Source organism: Alosa sapidissima, chromosome 10 (genome assembly GCF_018492685.1).
Source record: "Alosa sapidissima isolate fAloSap1 chromosome 10, fAloSap1.pri, whole genome shotgun sequence".
Classification (NCBI taxonomy): Eukaryota; Metazoa; Chordata; class Actinopteri; order Clupeiformes; family Clupeidae; genus Alosa; species Alosa sapidissima.
In genome coordinates, this window is record NC_055966.1 from 22,596,139 (window position 1) to 22,618,638 (window position 22,500).

At 48.7% G+C, this 22,500-nt stretch overlaps 1 protein-coding gene across 5 annotated transcripts in view; it reads left to right on the forward strand.

The window, feature by feature from the left end:
• The window catches only part of LOC121721040 (nuclear factor of activated T-cells, cytoplasmic 1-like), an 80,377-nt gene that overhangs the window by 47,236 nt on the left and 10,641 nt on the right, over window positions 1-22,500 (forward strand). For 3 of the 5 annotated variants that reach the window (XM_042107592.1, XM_042107593.1, XM_042107594.1), the window contains exon 9: window positions 6,215-6,862. The exons of 1 other annotated variant lie outside the window; for it this stretch is intronic. In XM_042107592.1, the coding sequence (XP_041963526.1) occupies window positions 6,215-6,862 (648 nt within the window). Of the gene's footprint in view, window positions 1-5,871; window positions 6,033-6,214; window positions 6,863-22,500 lie in introns of those variants that run through there. One more of the 5 variants, XM_042107595.1, reaches the window with a different exon arrangement.

A 22,500-nucleotide genomic window follows, 5' to 3' on the forward strand; every position in this document is an offset into this window, starting at 1 on the left:
CACAGGAGGGCAAGATGACACAGAAACGTTGTTTGGAGTCTTGCAGTCAGAGGAAGCACAGGGAACTCTGGGGTAGCGCTCCACTAATCAAAACCAGTGCAAACTCGATTCGACACAGACCTAGCCCAGCCCTGGAGGACCTGTGCTGTGTCCAGCGTCTGTTCTCTGTGCACGCTGTCTGCCCTCCGACGGACCACACAGCTGTGTATTACGGAGCATGCCTCAGCCGTCACGTTGTTGCTCATCGCACACAATAAATAGCAGTTCCTCTAAACCCTAGACACATAAACCAGACAAGTCACTGGCCACATATAGAGTGAATCACTGTCGTGCATGTATTTATTCTCCCACTCAAAACGCTGTACCTATTCACCGTTATAAATACACTCTTCTACTCTTTTACTGGACTCTAATTACAGCAGTTATACAGCAAATGGAAGCATCAGAGTCTAATTTTACGTTTGGCAGCCATGGCTGTGTATTGTGTGTTTATGTGGTAGGGTGTGACTAAATGGTTCTGCGCCACCAGTTTATTTATTTCTGCCCACTGCATACACAGTATTCTCTGTGCAATTCTCTCAGAAATTCTATTATGAAAGAAAGACCCTCCCTGTTTTCTAACCGTTTGGTTTCGCTTAGTTCAACTACACTCTCATATGTAGAGATCTGCTCTGACATAGCACATTCCCGAAAAGGCCAAGGTGAGCATTCCAAGGTGAGTTTTGTCTCTGATATAACTCTGTTATATAATGAGAAACAGACATTCTGATATGAGATAAAGACCCTCAATAGGGTGTCATTTTGGCTTCTCTCACTGTTTAGTTTGTCTTAATTCACCTGTGCAATCATATGTTGAGGTCTGCTCTGCCATAGCACGTGCTGTTTCGCAAAAACACTGAGGTGAGCATTTATGGCCTAAGGCAAACACAGGGTATAAAAAGAGCCTGCTATAGGAAATGAAGGCTGTTTTGACATGTGCAACTACATCTCTGTCACCAAGGCAAACAGGTTTTTAGCTAATAATAATACCAGTGATAACAGTGTGATGGGCGTCGGAAAAAAGGATAGCCTATCTTGGAGAGAAAAGATGTTTGTGGCTGTGTGTGTGTGTGTGTGTGTGGAGAGAGAGAGAGACGGAGGATGTGTATGAATGAGTGTGTATGTGTGTGAGAGAGGTACAGAGAGACAGCGTGTGTGCATGCGTGTATGTGTGAGAAACAGCGACAGAGCTATGAGTGAAGGTGTTAGCAAACAGGCTGTGGCGAGGTAATATGGGTCGGTCCAGCGCGTGGTCTTTGTCAGCGCTTCCGCCCCTCGGCGCATCTGAATGGGCCCCCGTCGCCTTGCAGCACCACTTCAAGCACTATTGTGGTTGTTGACACCACTGAAGCACATCTCATTCACCCTCCAGCGTTTGCCGGAGGGTTTAAAAAAAGAAAGATGCGGGCTATATAAAAAAAACACACAGCTGAAAATAGCTCTACCGCTTAAAAGCTGTGAGAGAGAGAGTGAGAGAGAGAGAGAGAAAGAGGAAGAAAGACAAAATAAACTTGTTCTGGTCTACTGCAGGTAATGAAAAAAAAAAACCTTTTTCCATTTGTTGACCTCGTGTACCATCAGAACAAATTCAACTGTACTGTCTGTTCCATTTGATAGTACACTCAGCTTCAAGGACTAGCAGTACATAAGTGCACTTAGATGCCAGGGATAGACACTTCAAAGATATTATTGGAAATGACTGGTGAGTGTACTTTAATAAGATTCTGATCAGAATGTCTGTCCTTTATATTTGGTTTCGGTAAGAGGGTATTAGGAGCAATTGTGGTTTGGGTGAGTTTTTTGCGTGAATCAACAGAGGATCGGGTTTGTTCATAGCGTACAGCGTCCTTTCCCCCCGCGAGCACCCAGTGCTAACGTTACTTTTCCGATCGCGCATCCAGTAACTCTTGCGTGAGTAAAGTCATGACGTGTCATTCCCTCTTCTTTTTTTCTTCCCTTCTCTCTTCTCACTCGTGCAACAAGAAGCATTCTTGCCTGGGCCACATGAAAGACCAAACGCTTAAAAAGCGTTGGCTCTAATAAGGGCCCGAGCTGAAGTCAGTTCTCGGAATCCCCTTGTTTTTACAAGACGTTTTGAAGATTTCTTCACAATATCGTGTTCTATTAATAACACCGTCGGCGGTTGACGCTCGATCCTCGGGCTTGCGGTCGGAGAACCGGTGGCGAGGTACCGTGCCAGACAGAAACAATGGCGAGCCGTTCACCAGCCAGTTTATTTTCTCTAGCACCAGGCCTTCTGGTCCCAGTGGCACCACGGCAGCCGGGCTTCAGCGGACCTCAGGATTCGGCACGAGCCTCACGGGCTTCCCACTCACCGGTGTGACGTCAACGTGGCGTGATGTGTGGCCACGCGTCTCTTCAAATGTCACCTGACCACGACCCGGCCCATTTTTAGACGCTGAACATGTGCCATATTTGGAGAGCAGTCAAGGCAAGCTGAGTTTCTTGGCTGTATCCATATGTCAGTAGTGTGTGTGTACAGTATGTGTGTGTGCGTGTATTGTGGTGGGTGTGTATTGTTTAGAGTGTGTTTGTGTGTGTGTGTGTGTGTGTGTGTGTGTATGTGGTGTCTCTGTGTTGTGCTGTGTGTTTTGGCCAGTGTCTGTCCAGGACGTGGGAGCTGGTCCTCGGTTCGTGGAGGGGTAGTGACAGACAGACACACACCTCCCGCGGATCCCCTGTGCGCCTCCAGATTGGGCCCAGGCAGGGATGCTACGAGTGCCCGTCCAGCCTCGCAAAACTTGATTAAGCACCACCTGCACCTCCACGTGTCGCAATGTCTCCATCTTACCCAAACCTGGCTCGCCGTGTAGCGCCATGACATTCACGTTCCTCACTAGCATCTCCTTTGTAATGTATTTTATCGCTACACTTCAGATGCAGTTCTAATATATGGCTGGAATTCTGGTGAAGGATGCTTAATTTGAAAAAGATGCAACTATTTTCTTGATCGTCCCACTTATCGACAGTGAGTTTGCAATTTAATGAGATCAGATTCCATGTTACTTGTGTGATATTTTTCAGAAGGCCAAATAAGACACTTTCTCAATGATGAGGCTGTTTTTTTTTTTTTTTTCATCCTGTGTCAGTGATGCCAAAATATGTTAATGGTCTTTCATTTCCCTCATCTTTACTCTTTGGCATCGATCTGTGTTTGCGCTCTGTGTTGGCGACGGGCGCATGATAATATCCTTTGTGTAAGTGGGTGTGAATGAAGCGGGTCTCTGGGTCTCTGCGCTGCGACTCCTGCTCTCCGTCCAACATGAGGGAGCCATTAAGGAGCGGTAGGCTGAGGGAGAGTGAGCACGAGTGCAGTGCAGTGCAGGCGGCCCTTTATGGAGTAAGTGGAGAAGGCGCCACGGTCGCTGATAGTCCGAACAGAAGGGCCTCGCAAATCCCAACTGCACCGTCAGTGGCGCACAGTGCTTTCTCCCTCACGCGACAACCTGCCACCAACCACCCCCCCTCCCCCCCCGCACACACACACACACACACACACACACACACACACACACACACACACACGCGCGCAGACTCTCCTCCCAGTACCCCGCCCTCCAGAGAGAAATCTGGCGCTCGGTTTATACCCAGATCAAACCTGATTACTTTAATGTGAGCCGACAGACACAGGCCTAGAGGGAGAGCGATGGAGAGAGAGAGAGAGAGAGAGAGAGAGAGAGAGAGAGAGAGAGAGGAGAGAGAGAGAGAGAGGGAGAGAGAGGGAGAGAGAGGTGAGTGAAAGGAGGGGAACAAACATGTGCAAAGCGTAAGCTGTCTGTGGGCCATAACCCGCAGGTTGGGGAGGAAATGCGAGCCAGCTGGGGATGGGATTGGTGGGGTGAATCTTCTCTCCGCTGCGCACACAGGCATCCAGGGCCCGAGGAGGGAGGGAGGGAGGGAGGGAGAGAAAGAGAGGGAGAGAGACTTGTGAGAGAAGTGCTGGAGGGTTGCCTGTTGTCACCCAGAGGCCCTGCAAAGAGAGTGTGTGTGTGTGTGTGTGTGTGTGTGTGTCTGTGTGTGTCTGTGTGGCATTGTTTGTGTTTGTGCATTTGTGAGAGAAAAATAGGAAAGAAAAACAGAAGAGACGGAGAGGTAGAATAAGCAAATTGAGATTCAGGACGGGAGACTAGTGCCACTTGTGTAAATGCCCTCTAGTCTGAGGACAGCGTCTATGTGAGGACACACATGGACATGCATCCACTTGCACTGCACTGCACTGAGGGCATACAGTACATTCTTCTACGCTATTCATGCCCCGCAGCTAACATATTTCTCAGACATTCCTCTGACTAATGTGTTCCCTTATTGCACCAATATAAAGTCCATTTTTTATCTCCATATGAAATGACATCACACTGTAAGACCATGCAGGAGGGGAATTTAGAGGTGTTTCCAGTGCAACGCCAGATGTAGGTGCAAAAGACTGAGTCAGACAGGTTCTGGGGTACCAGAGGTCTTAAGGCAGAGAGGCACTAGACTAGTGCATTGTGAACCTTGAGAGTACTGAGGTACAGTGATCTGTTGACCTTATGTGGACCACACTGAAGTGTCTGCAGGAGATCCCACCGGGGGTCCTGACAACTTTCTAGTCGGGCACCGCCTGGGACGTCCATTCCAGAGGGATTCTCAGCCTCACTCCCACGTCACTTAAGAGACAGCGGAATGACGCACGGTCCACTCCCAGTGGGTGAGCCTCATCAACACCCATTCTCAGAGTGCTAGTGTGTGTTAAGGCAGAATCATCACTCAAGAGATCTAACACACACCTCATGATACAGTCATCTCTCATATATCAAAGCATGTTGTTAAAGCACCACGTCTACAGCAAGTGACCTTCCTAAGTGAGTTGGTCAATTTTTGGACCTAATATATGAACTACTCAGATTTGTTTTCAATAAACACTTTAGATATTCAGAAGAATGAGAGGTCTTGCTGGCTAGATGTTCTCCACAGAGTTACTGTGAATTACTGAAAAGCACTCGAATTATCAGCTTCATTGTTTTAATTGAGCTGTGCTTGTCTTTTGAGCTCCGCTCGGTGTTGAAGTTTTGTCTCTGTATGTTTTAAAGGCCAAGCTGTGTTTAAGCCTCACATAAACAGCATGCCACGTTGAGTCATGTCTCCCCCATGAAAGCCGATCTTGATGATGCGCAGGAAACCGATGATCATTGTCAGTCTGAAGTAATCTAAACTAATCAGTAAATTACAGAAATGTACGCAAAATGGAGGTTGATTTTGACCAAGGCAAGCAGTAGGAAGCCAGATAAGGTCATTGCGCCCACCCCATTAAAGCCACGTTGGTGCTTCTGAAACCACAGGCATAGTGAATCCCTTGAAGGAGCCATAAGCATCCAATCAAAATCGAATCATCCCTCTATTTATCTTTCCCCATCTCTTTTTTCTTTCTTTACTTCAATTTTTATTTCTTTCGTTTTTTTTTGCCTTTCTTTCTGCCCCCGCCCCCCCCCCCCCCCTCCCTCCCTCCCTCCCTCCCTCCCTCCCTCCCTCTCTCTCTTGCTCTCTCTATCCATTTCTCTTTTGCTCACTTTTGTCTTGAGTGCAACAATTACTTTGAAAGCGCGGAGCCCTTGGGGTCTAAGGCTCCTGCAGCAGCTCGCTGTTTTAAAATGCTCTTTTATAGGATATCAGAGCTGAGGGAGAATCCAAAGAAAATAGGGTCTGTTCATTATTAGAGCCAGCTGTGGTTCTCCACTCTGATGACTCATCCAAATTGTCTTTCTTTTCTCTTTTTTTGTCTTTTTTTTTCCTTTTCTTTTTCTTGTTCTTTTTCTCTTTTTTTTTGTCTCTCAGCTGGGTGGGAGTGCTGTACTGACACTGACACAGAGACCCATTCACGGGGCTGCTTTGTTTGTTTGGCTGGTGGCAGAGTCTCCCTCGCCACAACCCCCTCTCACTAACTCCCGTTACTCACTTCTTACTCACTAGACTTGGCCACGTGGACCTCCAGCACGTTTTTATTAAGACCTGCCCTCTGTTTTTCTCTCTTTTTCTCTCTTTTTCTCTCTCTCTCTCTCTCTCTATCTCTCTCTCTCTCTCTCTCTCTCTCTCTCTCTCTCTCTCTCTCTCTCTCTCTCTCTCTCTCTCTCTCTCTCTCTCTCTCGTTTTTTTTTTTCTCTTTCTCTTTCCCTTCCAGTCCCTATGATTAAAACAGAACCTAGTGACGACTACGAATCCCAGGGGCCACCTGTGATGTCAATGCATTCCAAATCCTATTACGGCCAGCAGAGACTGACACCCATGATGCCGCTGGGGGAGGTGGACGGCTGCCTGGTGAGCGGGTACCCGTCCTGCCCGCAGCGTCACAGCGCGGTGCCCGCCTCGTCGTCGCCGTCCTCACCGCCCAGCTCCAGCCCCAAGCTGCACGACCTCTCCCCAGTCGTGGCCTACCCCAAGTGCCTTCCCAGCAGCCCCACGCACCACCCGCTTCCCTTGCAGGAGACGGCCGGTCGGGGGGGATCCCTGGGCCTTCCCGCCTCGCCGGACCACCACCCGTCCCTGGCCCTGCTCCACTCCACCCAGGGCAGCAGCCCGCACCTGACCAGCCCTGGCTACAACCCGCCTCCGCACCCCCTCTACCCCAACAGCAGCCCCTCGTCCTCCCCGGTCTCCCACCCCTCCACCCCGGGTGCGGCCTCCGCGGAGAGCCCCTTCGTCCCGTCCTTCAGCCCCGGCCAGACGCCCCCGGCTGGGGCCCAGACCCAAGGCAGTCCTGCCGACAGTCCACCATCCGTCACCGTCAAGCAGGAGCCCCAGGAGCTGGACCAGATGTACCTGGATGATGGTGAGTGGACTGCTGTCAATGAACACACACGTCACACAAGTGCCTCTATTTGTTGTTCTTGACCCAACAACCAACTTTTTTTTTTTTTTTTTTTGGCCAAGACTGCCATAGTGCATCACCGAAGTCCCTCTTTTTGAAACTTGCATGAAAGAATTTCAAAGAATGCTGCGTTTGACAAACAACCACCAGCATTTGACAAAGTCAGATTCATTCACCCCCTTTACCAACTGATCTATACTGTAAAAAATACTGATCTATACCGTAAAAAGTGCACGATTGTACAGGCACGTTCCATTGTATGAAAGTGCGCCATCTCATGAAATAGGTCATGCTTCACCGTCACGGCGGTAGGGGAATTCATCCCATAAAAGGCCCAATGTAGCATTCGCCTTGATCTCTTAAATACCACACCCCACCCCACTTTTATTGAGCACAGACAAAAAATAAAATCGTTAAAAAGCCTCGACAGGTAGAGCACTGTTTGCTTTGTTGCTATGAATACTCACCTTTTTCGCCTGTATATGACCGCAGTGGGATTTCAAACAATCTGTCAAAACAGCAGAACTCGGTGAGGTCAGGCTTGGAGCGGCCGAACACAAACAGTGGCACACGCGTGTCGAGCCCAACTGTTGACACAAGGACTAATGAAGGAAGCAAAACAATGGGTAGGGGCTTCCTGTGAGGGACAGGGGTTGATTTCGCTTTTTTTTTCCCCTCCTCTCACCCCTTTCCTCTCCTCCTCTCACTGGCATTCGCTTGGACGGGATGTAGAGAGCGAGAGAGAGAGAGAGAGAGAGAGAGAGAGAGAGAGCGACAGAGTGAGACAGCGCAAAGCAGAAGGCAGGAGGTTCTTTTGTTTTCGCTTGTTTTCCCTGCAGGGGTTCCGTGGCGCAGCTGTCGTCATCGGGGAAAGCTCTGGGGTTGAACGGGTCGATGGGGGGAGGGGGAGGGGGTGGGGGGGGTGCTCCCTTGAGCCCCCACTGTGATCACGAGGTTGCCAGCGCCCATGGGATCAGTGTGTGTGTGCGTTGTTGTGTGTTCCCCCTCACATACACTCTCTCTCACACACACACACACACACACACACACACACACGCACACACACAAAGCAAACTCTTCCTCTCAGTGCCACATTCCCCTCATAATTGTTCGTGCCTGCCAGCGAGGAAACTCTCACCCTCTGGTCATTCTCCTTCAATCACAAACTCCAAAACCACTGGAGCCAAAATAACTGGGGAGTTTCGAGGGCAATAAAAGTGGGCTATGCATCCTCTGCACTCTGCCAAAAAAAAGGCTATGGGGGGCTACATCCTTCTAGGGGGGTCCAAGAGCAGGTCCCAACTCAACTGAGGGACGTCACTGACTTCCTGTGCAGCTTTTGTCCGCCTGACACGTAAACAGCGCTCTCGGATCAGAGGGCTGACAACCCGTCGAATTTTTGGAATTTGGAAAGGGAAGTGGGCGACTGATGTTTGAAGGACTGGGAGCAGAGGTTGCGATGGCGGTGATGGTGGGTTTTAGAGGGGTTTTGATTGAGTCAAAAATGCCGGTGTCAGCGAAATTCCCCATATCGTCAACTCCTACTCAGCTCATTAATAACCTACTGACAGAAGCCCACAGGGATCCGCTTGCCATGAGCACAATGAGAAAACATCAAATTTAGTCAAACGCAACATTTGATAGGCCCTTCAGTTCTCAGAAGCAAAGCTTGTGTTTTATGATGTGTCTGCGTCGCAGATTATCTTGCTAGATTCTTTCGGTATGTCTGTGACCGAAACGCATAGAGAATGACCCCTTATAAGTTCAAACAGGCTGTAATTATTGTAAGGAAATCTAAAGCCACGTAGAACACCCCCATCCTGTATATTTATGACTTACTTAAAAGTTTTTAAGGTAGTAGGCAGTAAATAAGGACGGTTAACAAGCTTAGGCTCAGCCCCAAGCCCTTAGCCAGTGGGTGAAACCCAAGCTGCAACGCATGCCTCTCAAAAGGTTGTTAAAAGGTCAGTTTACTTTGCCATTCATCTGAATTTCGTTACAATAGGTCTCGAGTCCAGATTTGCTCGATGTGCGGGTATCAAAAACCACCCAAGTAACCTAGTTTGGGCACTGCACCACCCAATCTCCTGTCACTCTAGCGAGGCCCATCTCCCGAGTCCTCCCCGGCCCAAATGCATTTCAGCCTGTGATTACAGCTGCATTAGCTCTCCTGCAGGAATGCGTATTGATTGACGGAGGGCGACCGAATCACATCACTCGCCTCTCATAAAGCCTTAATAAGCTCCTGTCTCACGTCATCTAATGTCTCGAAACGAGCGCCTGTGGTCGGCCCTGCTGGAGTCCCGGTAAGTGTGCGGTGGTAACAGCATACTCCGAAGGCATCCGCGCCCATGCAGAACTGAACTCAAACCCCCCCCCCCCCCCCCCCCCCCCCCCCCCACACACACACACACACACACACACACACACATTCCGGTCTCTTCAAATGAGCCGAAAACAAAATAAATAAGACTAGTGGGCGGCTGACTGGCTTTTCCCACCCCCCTCTCTCTCAATGTGCATTACGCCTGAAGGCAAGTAGAGTGTGTAGTTTGAGGCAAAATGTGTGTGTGGGTGTGTGTGTGTGTGTGTGTGGGTGTGTGTGTGTGTGTGTGTGTATGTGTGTGTTTGTGTGTGTGTGTGTATGTGGGGGAGACTTTTTGGGGAGATCCATCAGTGACAGAGACAAGGCGATGACCTCACCCCTGTCGACGGTGAGTTAGCTTCAGCGTCGGGTGTCCCCGGACCTCGATTCCGTGTCAAAAACGGGACATATGAGCTCTCCCAGAGACCCTCAGGCCTCCTCCACTGCCCCCTCCCCTGCTTCAGGAAATGTCTTTCAGAGTCACACACACACACACACACACACACACACACACACACACACACATGTGCTCACATCCACCCTCGACCCTTCTCACACTTGTATAGCCCCCGAGAAATCACTCAAGTTATCAACGACTAACTACCGTACTGTTAGCATGGCTCGTCTAGCGCTTGGGACCATGGTGGACGTGGGGGAGTGGCATGTAGTATGTCAACCTCACTAACTACCCCCAGGCACTCAACACTCTCCACCTGACAGCCGCTCTGTCTGGACTCCCAGACCAGACCCGGGAGGGCATGACCTCACGCACCAGAGAAACTTTTGAAGCCATTTTTTTTTTTTTTTTTTTTTAAAGGTTTCGCTATTTTTAGGTTTATTCCGCACAGTAGTCGCACTGATGTACATTTATGTGCATTTATATTTACGCTTAAAAAGCCATGACTCATGAAGGTCTGGAGGAGCACTTAAGAAGCCCGGTGCTCACTTGTTCCCCGGCTGGCAGAAGCACACACATGCTGAGCAGAGCGCTTGTGCTTGGGACAGGGGTGCACCTGGAGATGGGGGCTGTGATTGGTTAGGCGCCTTTTTTCGCTCTCTATGGACAGAACGGTGGCCAGCTGCAGCTGGCTCTTTCAGGCAGCACTAGCCACTGCCAGGCGCTGTCCACAGAGAGTCTGCTCGCAAAAAAACATCGCCCCTGGGATGTGGCACCTGTGTAACGTCATCATCACCCACCCACCACTCACACACACACACACACACACGCACGCACACACACATACACACACACACACACACACACACATGACTACCGGTCTCAGAAATTTCCAATATGAATGTCCAGAATGTCCAATAAAGTTGCTTTGTTGAGTCACCCGGGCGAGTGCTTTCATCCACGGCCGAATATGCAATCGAGGATAATGGCATGCATGCGACGGCAATAAACGGGAAAACAGAGCGAAAACAATAGATGCCAGTGGATGAAAAAAAGAAGCGGTATTCACGCTAGCCTTGTTATAGTCTGCTAATTAACCCATAAAAGGTGGGTGGGTGAGGGGGATGGAGGGTGCAGTGGGTGTGCGGGGGGTGGGGGGGGATTTAGCGATGATGGCAGACTCTGTCACACGTTTTGAGCTCGAGCAGTTGGACGATGACATCATATTCCCCTTCGGTCTGCGAGTATGTGTGTGTGTGTGTGTGTGTGTGTGTGTGTGTGTGTGTGTGTGTGTGTGTGTGTGTGCATGTGTGTTGCTGGCGTTTGCTTTTCATTGTGGACTTGGCTCTGGGTTCTGTAGTAGGGTCTGGAGGCTTTTGGGCCTCATTAGCCATCACCTCCCCAACTTACTGACTGGGGCTTACTGGCCTCTACTCACAGGCTACATGAAGGCTCCTTTGTACTTGTTTGTGTGTGCATGTGCGTGTATGTCTCTGCGTGTGTGTGTGTGTATGTATGTGCGCCTGTTTTTTATGTGTGTGTGAGTGCGCCTGTTTTTATGTGAGTGTGTGTGTGTGTGTGTGCGTGCGTGCGTGTGTGTGTGCGTGCGTGCGTGCGTGCGTGCGTGCGTGCGTGCAGGCGTGCGTGTGTGTGTGTGTTTTGTTTCGAGGCTGCTGCTGTGTGTCCTCTCTCATTAGTTTGCCATGCTGTTGGGTGATCTCACAGAGCAGAGCGGAGCGCCACGCGCCACAAGGGCTAATCAGGGACGCAGATTTCTCCCAGCTGTGCTGTGCAGCCCAATACAGTGGGCCCCTATTCACAAATGCCTATTTATTCTGTGAAGGAACCAGAGAAGAATACTTTCCTTCTTTTCTGTCGATTTCTCTCTCACTTTCTCCTTCTCTCTCACTTTCTCCTTCTCTCTCTCTTTCTCTCTCTGTGTCTCTCTCTCTCTCTCTCTCTCTCTCTCTCTCTCCCTCCTCTCACTTTTCGCCTCCTGACTTTTCGTCTGTGATTCCTAGAAAAGTAGCATTCTTAAATTTCAGAGGATCCCCAGTCTCCTCCGACCCCCCCACACACACACACACACACACACACACATAAACACACACCACCCCTCCTACTATAGTTTTTCTGGCGGCAGCTGAAGGCTTTTCTCATGGAAACTCTTACGCGTGCTGGCAGGCGGCCCGGGCCCCAGGACTCCGCAGAAACCCGTAATGATGATTGAGAGCGCGTCCGTCCTGTCCGTCCACCCGCCTGCCTGACCGGCCCGCTCTCAAAACATGCTGAGTCGCTAACATCGCAGTAGGGGCAGGGTACTGGCACTAACTGGGAATATAGTGTGTGTATCCATTTGAAAGTGTGTGTATGGTGTATGTATGTGTATGCGTGTGTGTGTATGTCCGTGTGTGCGTGTGTGTGTGTGTGTGCGTGCGTGTGTGTGTGTGTCTGATCAACATTAAAGACCTAGGGTCAGGTATGGGGGGCAGTAATGGGACTAGCATCTGTTTGGAACCCTCTCTCTCCCCCCCTCTCTCTCTCTCTCCCTCTCTCTCCCTCTCTCCCCCTCTCTCTCTCTTCCTCTCCTTGGCACTTTACTGAGGCGGCTTAGCCGTCAGACAGTGGGCTCTTTCCTGCACTCAGCTCTGGACCCCTGACCCCGCCGGACAGTCGCTGTTTACTACTTGGGGCTTTCAGTTGCGCCTCAGCTCTGAGCTTTTCTGTTGGTTAAGTGTAGTGTCAAGACCACACTCTCCCAGTGGCCCCTGGCCTTTTATTGACAGGTAAAATAGAGCACGGTCGTGTTCTTTTTTCTATTATTTATGACTGGGGACGGAGGGGAGGATGTGGATTTTTTAAGATTGTTATTATTGCTGCGTTTTCATATTAGGAATCTTGTTTTCCTGGCACTGTTTGGAGCTGATGGTGAATAAATGCGGATCAGCTATGGGGAACTTATAATTGTAGGAAAAAATAATATGAGACCAGTGTGCCGGTCTCAGGCAGCCATTGAAGGCTTAAGGCGATGGTTACACAGCTATGAAGCCATTGCGATGCTCAAAGGCAGCCTAGAAATGAGAGATTTCAGGGCTTTATGACACTGATTACCATCAATGGAAACCAAGCCCATTATTGGATCTTTGTGCTATGCCTTTTCTTTTCTGTTTTTGTTTTTTTTTTGTTAGGGGGGGGGGGGGGGCAGTCATAATGGTTAACAGCAAGTGCTGGTCATGACAAAAGGTAATTAGTTTTCCCGCAACACCGCGTTCTTTCATGTTGCACTAAGCAGTTGTCAGGGAATCGTCGGTGTCAGGTGGAAATGTTGAACATGAATGTGTAGAGACCTGCTCAATTTCCCCCTCTCTCTGTCTCTCTGATGTTGCATCTCCGTGTAAAGTGACTACACTGAAAATAAAAGACAGGCGCTTCAGGGATGGTGAGGGGGGGGGGGGGATGATGTCAGTGGATCAAATTGAGCTCATCAGACACGAACCAGAAACTTGGTTGAGAGATCTGCGTCTGAGTGACACGAGATTTCCACCGCGCAGACCCGTTTCGGCCCGTTCCAGCACGCTCGGGTCCGCCGTCCGCGATCTGTTTCCTCTCAGTGCAACGTTTTATCTGCAAATTCTCTGGCTGGCCATGACAGTCATGTTTGCAATGTGGGCCTCCACATTGGACCCATTAGACCACTTGCTTTTTTCGGGAGGTTGGCAAGCCCAGCACAGCGTGATGGTCAGAATACTCTGTGTTTGCTGGCTTAGACGACGTGGCCGATGTGGATACGTTCCTGTATGCGCGAACAGCGTGCTCGAGGAAGAGGCGTTGCCAATCGCTGAGCTGATCATGACCACAACGAAATGGCTGGGAATCTAGAAAAGAAAGCCCCTCTGGGACATGGTGTCTCTTTTTTCCGACCTTTTCACACTAAAAAAGGGGGCAGAGTTCAACACACTTATAGTGAACTTAGCAGAACCTGCCCTAGTCAAATGGCACTGTATTATGATTCTTCTCCATTTAATTGGACGGCAGTTTGATTTCTCTTTTTGTGGAGTGTGAGGGTGGTGAGTAGTGTGCTGCGTTAGGTCTGTTCAGTAGGTAGCCCCTGCTCGCTGAACTCCCCTCCTCGTTCGTGTGCCTCTTTTTCTCCCCTGCCGAGTCTTTTTTGTGGCGCAGTTCATTCAGAGCGGTCCAATTCCAGCCAGTCCGTCATTACACATGCAGTCAGCGCTGAGGAATCTGTCTGGTGCGTAACTGCCTCTCTATCTAAACAAATTGGGTTTCTTCATGTCTGAAGCCTGATGCATTTAGGTCCGGGAGCAGATTTTTTCGTTCAGAAAAGAGGAGAAAGTTCCAAGCGTTTTTATGCAATAATGGTCGACCGAGATGGGGTGCCAAGACTGGGAATGGCCACGATGCAAGTATTTCTGCCTGATTGATTCCTGCTGTGGTCGTTTTTTTTGTGTGAGACACCTACTTCTAAGCCCAGAAGTCGCATTTCAGTTTTTTTTTTTCTGCCACGCACTAAAAGCGATGGCTACCGCTCTGCAATGTTTGTCCATCTGTCCCCAGATAAGTGTAGGTTAGTACAACTTGCCCCGTTTTAAACAGCTTTCGGGTGTGATGAATTACCGAGATGGGACCAGTTGGTGTCTTTTGGCTGCCATGATATGGCATGTGGAAAGTGTATCTCTCTCTATCTCTCTCCCTCTCTCTCTCCCTTTCCTTCTCTGTCCTCTATCTCTCTCTCCCTCTCACTCTCTCGCTCTCTTTCTCTGTAAGGTCAGGCCCTCACCAAGGGAGTGTGGCCTGTGGCTTGGCATAGTGAGGGCATCTTCATGCCCTCCTGTGTACCCACATGTTCCTCCCCACAGACACCCCACAACCTAAAGATGATGGATTGGAGATGCTGTGGTTTTTTACCCAACCTGATGGGATGGTCTTGGCCATTTGGGTTGGCTTTTGGTCCAGCGCTTTTCGATAGAGTAATTAGTCCCTGAGGTTGATGTGTGGCTGTTCAAGCATGGTGCTGTCAATACCTATTTATTTGCTGTGGCCAACATCCAACATCCAACCACAGGCATTGTGATGCTGAATTTTCTGAAATGGTACATACTGTATGTCGATGATATAATTGCTTCTGTTCATTTTGTACTGAGAGGGTTATGACCCTAATCCTAGGTTTATATGACTGAGTACCATTCTGTGTGGTAAGAAGGAATTTTCTGTAAATGTAATAATATTTTTTTGACGGTACTGTAAATTTATGTTTCATCTTCCCCAACATCATTTCCATAAAATATCTTAATTTGTTTTCACCCTTGTTGATATATGTCGGCTTGGTGAAGAAGTATCCCGTAGTGACGACGGAAGTCAACCGAGCGGCTGTACTCTAGCCAGACAGAACAGGGGAAAGCCGAGGGGTTTTGCTACTCTTGGCAAACCCTCTTGTCTTCTCCTCCTTAAGCTCGGCGAAGGCCTTGGTTAAGAAAAAAGAAAATGGATGAAAAAAAATGAAAAAGAAGAAAGAAAAGAAACCTTCCCCGGTAGCTTCTGTCACCGGCCAATAAACTACTGCATATCCCTGTGTCAGTGGTGCACCCGACTCGCAAATCATCCCTGCACGGAAGTTGAAACTGCTCCCCAGCAAAAACAAAAAAGTGACCTTCGAAATGAGCTTAAGGGCTCGTGTGAGTGAACATTTCACAGTTCAATTTATTATCTCGCCATGCTTTATCGCTTTTGTCCATATCTCTCGGTGTCTCTCTCGCTCTGTCTTCGAGACCGATACCCTGCCAGATTTCAGCAGTGGAGGATCAGTTTCCTGCGCGGGTCTACAAAGGCCAGGGAACAGACGCACAAGAAGCATCTGGTGGAGAGAGAGAGAGAAAGAGAGAGAAAGAGTTTGTGAGTTCGGAAAAGTGAGGACAGTGAGTTCAGTGAGGAACCAGCACTCCTGAAGTCACGTGTGAGAGAATATGGTGGATTCGTGATGGGGCGGGGTTGTGGGCCGGTTTGTGTCATAAAAGCATCCGTGATGTGGCTCAGCGGTTGGTTAGCTTTTTCTTGGATAGGCCGAGTGAACAGGATTGTGATTATGATTCATCAGTATGTTAAGGCACAGGTTGGAAATGTGGTGGTGTGTTTGTGCCAAGTGCAGATGGCAATGAAAACATGTAATATTACGTAACTGTAGGACTCTTGAAGAAACAAGGTTGTAAATTGCGGGAAATATTATATAGTTGAGGTGGCTTTGTATATTTGTGTGTGTGTCTGTGTGTGTCTCTGTGTGTGTATGTGTGTGTGTGTGTGTAATATGTACTTTAAGTGTAGTAGTATGTATGTTCCTGTGTGATGTGGTAATGACTAGGTGCCAGAGCTTCCGTCCCTTTGCACCTGCACACCACCATGCCTTCTGAAACAGGGGAAAGCACCCCCATTTAGAATCTGACAACTGGCAGAGGAAAAGAGCTAAAAAAGAAAAAAACATCCACAGACAGACAACAAGGAAAATGTGAGGCGGTTTGGGTGAGTGTTCGTTTCGCGACCTGTGAAGTTCCCTGGCAGGTCCGCTCGCTCCCATCCCCTTTCCCAGCGCCACTTGCGATTGTCACGCACGTCGAGGCCGCCCTTGTACGTGCTACTGAGAGCGTCGGGCCTGTTGAAGTTGAACCGTAATAAGCGCTAGGAGATAAAATACGGCTCTGCCGTCTGGGTCTCCCTTTTGATTTCGAAGCCCGGACACCTGTTTTGCGCGCCGAGCTACGAGCTACGGTACCCCAGCCGCGGCCACAGCACCACTAGCGAGACTTCGCCTCGCTCTCTCCACTGGACGGGCTTTAGTGTCTTACGGCCCACTTGGGAGCCACGTATGTTTCAAATCCCAATCAGTCCCTGGGCTCATAAAAACGTCTCCTTAACATATGTTTCCGTTCACTCCATTTTCCAGCCGCACTACTACTGTAATAATTCCACTAATATGGAAAGCGAAGTCAATTTGTATTGCCTCGGCACATAAGATAGCAGAAAAGCCTTTTTTAACGTGGCGAGGTTGTCCCTTAACCATAAATCCTTGAATAAACTAGGTCACTCGCCGTGTCCGCACAGAGAGCGGATTTAGTTGGATGGAGAACTAATCTCCGGAGCGTGCACGTTTGTCATATCTACCTAACGCAGGTAGAATGCCGGGAGGATTTTTGTAGAGCGAGTGAGAGGCTTAGCCTTTCCGGCAGCCTTCAGTCCAGCCTTTGGTGAGTTGTAAGTGTAGCACAGGTAGCCAGTGGTGAAGGCCAGCGCTCATTTTTGGGTGATTTGTTGTATGTGGCGTTATTTTTTATTTTATTTTTTTTCGAATCACCCCTGTGAAGTGCTTTAGCACATTTTCTTTTGTCTGATCGTACCAGTCATAAAATATGCTGGAGAAGAGGCCTGACATAGGTGTTTATATTAAATCTGTAAGATTTATACTAGGATCCAGAGGAGTCGCTCTGCAAATGTGCTCAGGCCCAGGGAATCGTGCGCCAACTTGGGTATTAAATCTGCAGGTGATGAAATCGCACGGCTGTAACCTGGTGAAGGGCCGGCTGAGATTTACAGATGACAGCCTGGATTGATGTCTCTCTCACACTCACTGTAGGGTGTGTGTGTGTGTGTGGGTGTGTGTGTTTGTTTGTGTGTGTTTGTGTGTGTGTGTCTGGATGGTCATGTGGACTTGTCTTTTTATGTGTCTGCATTTGCTTTTCAACGTGTGTGTGTGTGTGTATTTGTCTGCATTTATCTGTCTGGTTGTCTGTGCCTATATACATATGTGTGTGTCTGTCTGCATGCACACGTGTGTCTGCATGCACCTGTGTGTGTGTGTGTGTGTGTGTGCGTGTGTTTAAGTGTCAGACCAGACTCTCAGCATTCCCCCGTGGCTTCAGAATTGTTCATGATGCTGGATGGATATTTCAGAGGCCCCAGATGCATGCTGGGAGAGAGCTGGGGGAAAAGTTATGTGCATTTTAAAGAAGTCCAGAAGGAGGTCAAGGCAGGGGGGGGGTGACGGCAGGCCAGCGAGCCCCACTGGCCCGAGAACAGAAAGGTGCACGAGGTGCCCTTATGTCACCCTGTCACCAGCCTATCAAACACTCCACTCGCCTCCACAATTCAGCCGCTCTGAGAAGTGTGCTGAGGAGAGAGAGAGAGAGGGAGAGAGGAGCTCTCTCAGGAGTGGCGGAGTACAGAAAAGAAACTATATTCCTGTCTTCATTCTTTTGTTTTTATCTTTCTTTCTCACTCAGTCTTTCTGTTCTCTCAGTTAACAAAGTAAAAGTACCTGCATATTTCAACACACCATGATAAGAACACATGGTAGCTATTCAGATAATATAATTGGTGCACTCTCTCTCTCTTGCTCTCTTAATTTTCCATTCAATTCAAGAAAATGTCTTGCGATGATGAAATTATACTTGTACATTGCCAAAGCAAAGCTTAAATTGAGCACAGGTTATAACTTAAATGAAGGCATATATGCAGCACAATATATAAAGGAAACAATATGTGTGTGTGTCAATGAGTGCATTTTGTGTGTGTGCGTGTATGTGTGTGTATGTATGCGTTTGTGTGTGTGTGTGTGTGGTGTGTGTGTGTGTGTGTGTGTGTGTGTGTGTGATATATACGTGTGTGTATACGTGTGTGAGTCAGAGAGTGCTCTTGTAAGTCATGATGTCATACAGATTATAATTATGTAGCTGGGGATTCTGCTTATCTTCTGTGAAATCTGTGTGAAATGTGCTAGCATCAGGATTAGCTGATGTCACATTCTGTTTCACTCATACTCATCGTGCGTGTGCTCATCATAGTTGAGTCGCTCTGTATCGGCGAGTGGATCGGTGCACAGGGAGTTGGGGACTGTGACTCGTGGAGGTAGTAGAACCAGAGAAGCATACAGCCGTAGGCCGGAGGAGGAAGGCCTGTCCGTGCTCGACTGGAGACTCGTGCCAGAGACAGTGACCTGTGCTGGGCCCGGTCAGAGTCAGTTCTGGGGTGTGTGTGTGGTTGTTAGAGATCACACACTCCCCACGGTCATAAAAGGCAGAGAGAGAGAGAGAAGGAGAGAGGGAGATGGCACTCTGCGTAAGTCCTCTAACTCTGCCTCGGGATGGAAAGATCCGGCATGTGAGAGGGCCGTGAGCCAAACACTCCCAGTGAAATGGAGTGAGGCAGAAAATTCACCAGGGGGGAAAGAGAGAGAGATAGAGACAGAGGGGAGAGGAAGGGGTAGAAACATAGAGAGAAAAAAGAGGGGATGAACAAGGGAAAGATGGAGATGGGGATAGAGGAGAAAGGGATGAAGAGAAAGAGAGGAAGAAAGGAAGAGAGGAAAGAGAGGAAGAAAGGTACCTCAGAGCTCAGTATCCTTGATGGATGGGGACCAATAAAGCTTACACTGAGCTAAGCCCTTTTTGAAGCAGAAAGTCTGTAATATATAATATATTAATATCAATGTGTTTTATAAATATGAAATATACTCCCTGGCTCACTGCTCTTTGCTTGAACAATGGAAGAGGGATTTTTTTTTTTTTTTTATTCTGAAAGGTCCTGTATAGGTGCGCTTTTAAAAGGAAGGTATGGACACAAGACGGGAGCAGGGACTGGAGAGGTAAAAAGGTAAAAGAGAAAAGAGTCTTAAGAGTCTTAAAAAAACGATGACATTACAGCTGACAGCTAACAGGTGATTTAAAGAGGCAGACTACAAATGCTGATGTCATAAATCCCATTAAAGCGCAGGTGTATGGCCAAATTCTTCCTCAGACATTTATAATATACCAAAAGTATGATTGCTTCAATATGCGCCCCTCTCCCCCACTGCTCCACCCCCCCCCCCCCTCCCCCCGTCCACCCATACACACACACACACACACACACACACACACACACACACACATACACGCACGCTTCACAACCAACATATTTAAGAAGTGAAATCTCGATCCTCGCAATATGGCCGCTGTTTTTTGTTTTTTTCGTCCCTTCCTTCACTTTTCCCTAACTTCATACCAGTCAGAAGGAGTTTATCAGATGGCCGGTGTTATTTGACCATGAACCTTTACCAAATGAGGCGAAGCGTAGGTTTTCCATGCCTCTCCATATCTCCATATCTCAGAGTCTGCGGGAGGATCGAGCATTTGATTTTGGTCAGCCAGAGGTAGGATGGAATACAGCTGTGGAGGCCGCGTAGTTTTATGTACAGCGACAGACAGCTACGCTGAAATGAAATGGACATCACTAGCGGTGGGCTGTGTTTTTTTTTTTTAAATGCATCATTTCCATGCTGGAAACTTTCATATTTCTGTCCTGAGGTAAAGGATTGTTTTTTTTTTGTTGTTTTTTTTGCACCACCATGCCAGTGTCCCCCGACACTGAAGGTCAATTATGTGCTGTTGGTGTGTAAGTGAAAAAGAAAAACAAGAAGGGTGTTTCCCTCCCTCCCTCTCTCCCTCCCTCCCCCCACCCCCCACCCATCCTCTCCATCATATCAGTCACAGCTCAGTTGCTGTGGCACTCTGGTGGTGTCTTCAGGTCCATGTACACACAGTCACATACACACACACACACACACACACACACACACAGAGCACTGTCCTATCCCTGCGAGCGTATGTGTGTGTGTGTGTGTGTGTTTGGCACTTGCTCGATGATTCATTTGTGCTCGGCAATGATTAGGGCACTGGAGATCGGCCCTAACCATGTAAACAGCTCCCGGCGGCCACCCCGAGAGACCGGCATCGGGCGCGTTAGCCCACACCCACGCCCACACCCTCCGCTCCCCCGGGGGTGCTGCAGGAAGCGCGAGGTGGATGATAGCGGCGCGAGGTTAGAGAGAAAATAAAGGAGAGGAAGAGAGGTGTGATAGAGAGACACAGCGTGTGCCCAGTGATCAAAGGCAGAGGGGAAGAGAGAGACTGAGAGAGAGAGAGAGAAAGAAAGAAGAATGTTTGAATTTTCAGCCAAACTAAACACATCAGTTTCACAGACAACAATACAGAGTCTCTTTTTTTTCCTCTTGTCTGGTTTTGTCTTTGGAGATTAGCAGTCTAAATTTGGCACTGTTGTTGTCTCAATCTCTCTCTCTCTCTCTCTCTCTCTCTCTCTCTCTCTCTCTCTCTCTCTCTCTCTCTCTCTCTCTTTCTGTCTCTCTCTTTTTCTCTCTCTCTCTCTCTCTGATGCTATGTTGTACGTGTGTAAAAGTGGATCTGTGTATTTCACATCGTTGTATGTCTGTGTGTGTATATGTAGAGAGGGGTTTCGTGTGTTTGTGTGTTTGTGTGTGTGTGTGTGTGTGTGTGTGTGTGTGTGTGTGTGTGTGTGTGTGTGTGTGTGTATGTCTGTCTGCTCTAAGCAGACACTCTGCTGTCTCAGAGGCCTCATCCCTCAGCCTGGCAACAGCTGTGATTCATCTGACCCGGGAGACACTGCTCTTGTCCTTCGTAGCCCCTTCCACATCACACACACACACACACACACACACACACACACACAGACGTGCACAGGTGGACATGCTGCACCACTGCTTCCCCCCATCTACATTCCCACGTGTGTTTTACCACAGAAGAGAGAGACCGAAAGGAAAACGGAGACAGAGTGAGAGTTTCTGTGAATTGTGTCTTTAGCTTTATTTATTTTCATCCATTTTTCAAACTGCTCATCCTCTCTCTCTTTCTCTCTCTCTACTACAATATCTTCCTCTACTTTGCCCCCCTTTCCAGCCTGTAGTTTACCCCAGGGGTTATGCCATATTACTAGCAATTCACCGTTTTAACCCTCTCTGGTTATGCTCTTACTAGGAGCAGTAATTGCATTGTGTGTGTGTGTGTGTGTGTGTGTGTGTGTGTGTGTGTGTGTGTGTGCGTGCGTGTGTGTGTGTGTGTGTGTGTGTGTGTGAGTTCAATGGTTCTTGCTAGCTGTCAGTGTGGCTTAGCTGGAGCCCCTGTCTCCCTCTCTCTCTCTGCCTCTCTCTGCCTCTCTCTCTCTGCCTTCTCAGTGATGTCCCTATAGTCCAATAGCCCCATAGTCCCATAGCCCCATTGTCCCATAGCTATATAGTCCCATAGCCCTATAGCCCCATAGCTCTATAGCCCCATAGCCATATAGCCCCATAGCCATATAGTCCCATAGCTCTATAGCCCCATAGCCATATAGTCCCATAGCCATATAGTCCCATAGCTCTATAGCCCCATAGCCATATAGTCCCATAGCCATATAGTCCCATAGCTCTATAGCCCCATAGCCATATAGTCCCATAGCCATATAGTCCCATAGCCATATAGTCCCATAGCTCTATAGCCCCATAGCCATATAGTCCCATAGCCATATAGTCCCATAGCTCTATAGCCCCATAGCCATATAGTCCCATAGCCATATAGTCCCATAGCTCTATAGCCCCATAGCCATATAGTCCCATAGCCATATAGTCCCATAGCTCTATAGCCCCATAGCCATATAGTCCCATAGCTCTATAGCCCCATAGCTCTATAGCCCCATAGCCATATAGTCCCATAGCCATATAGTCCCATAGCTCTATAGCCCCATAGCCATATAGTCCCATAGCCATATAGTCCCATAGCTCTATAGCCCCATAGCCATATAGTCCCATAGCTCTATAGCCCCATAGCCATATAGTCCCATAGCTCTATAGCCCCATAGCCCTATAGCCCCATAGTCCTGCCTCTCACTGGGCTCCTACTGTGTCTGCTGCTACCCCTGCTGCTGTGTCTGCTGCTACTGCTGGATCCTGAGCTGAGTTCCAGTAGTGTTGGCTCTGGAGACAGAGAGTGCTGGCCCAGCACCACC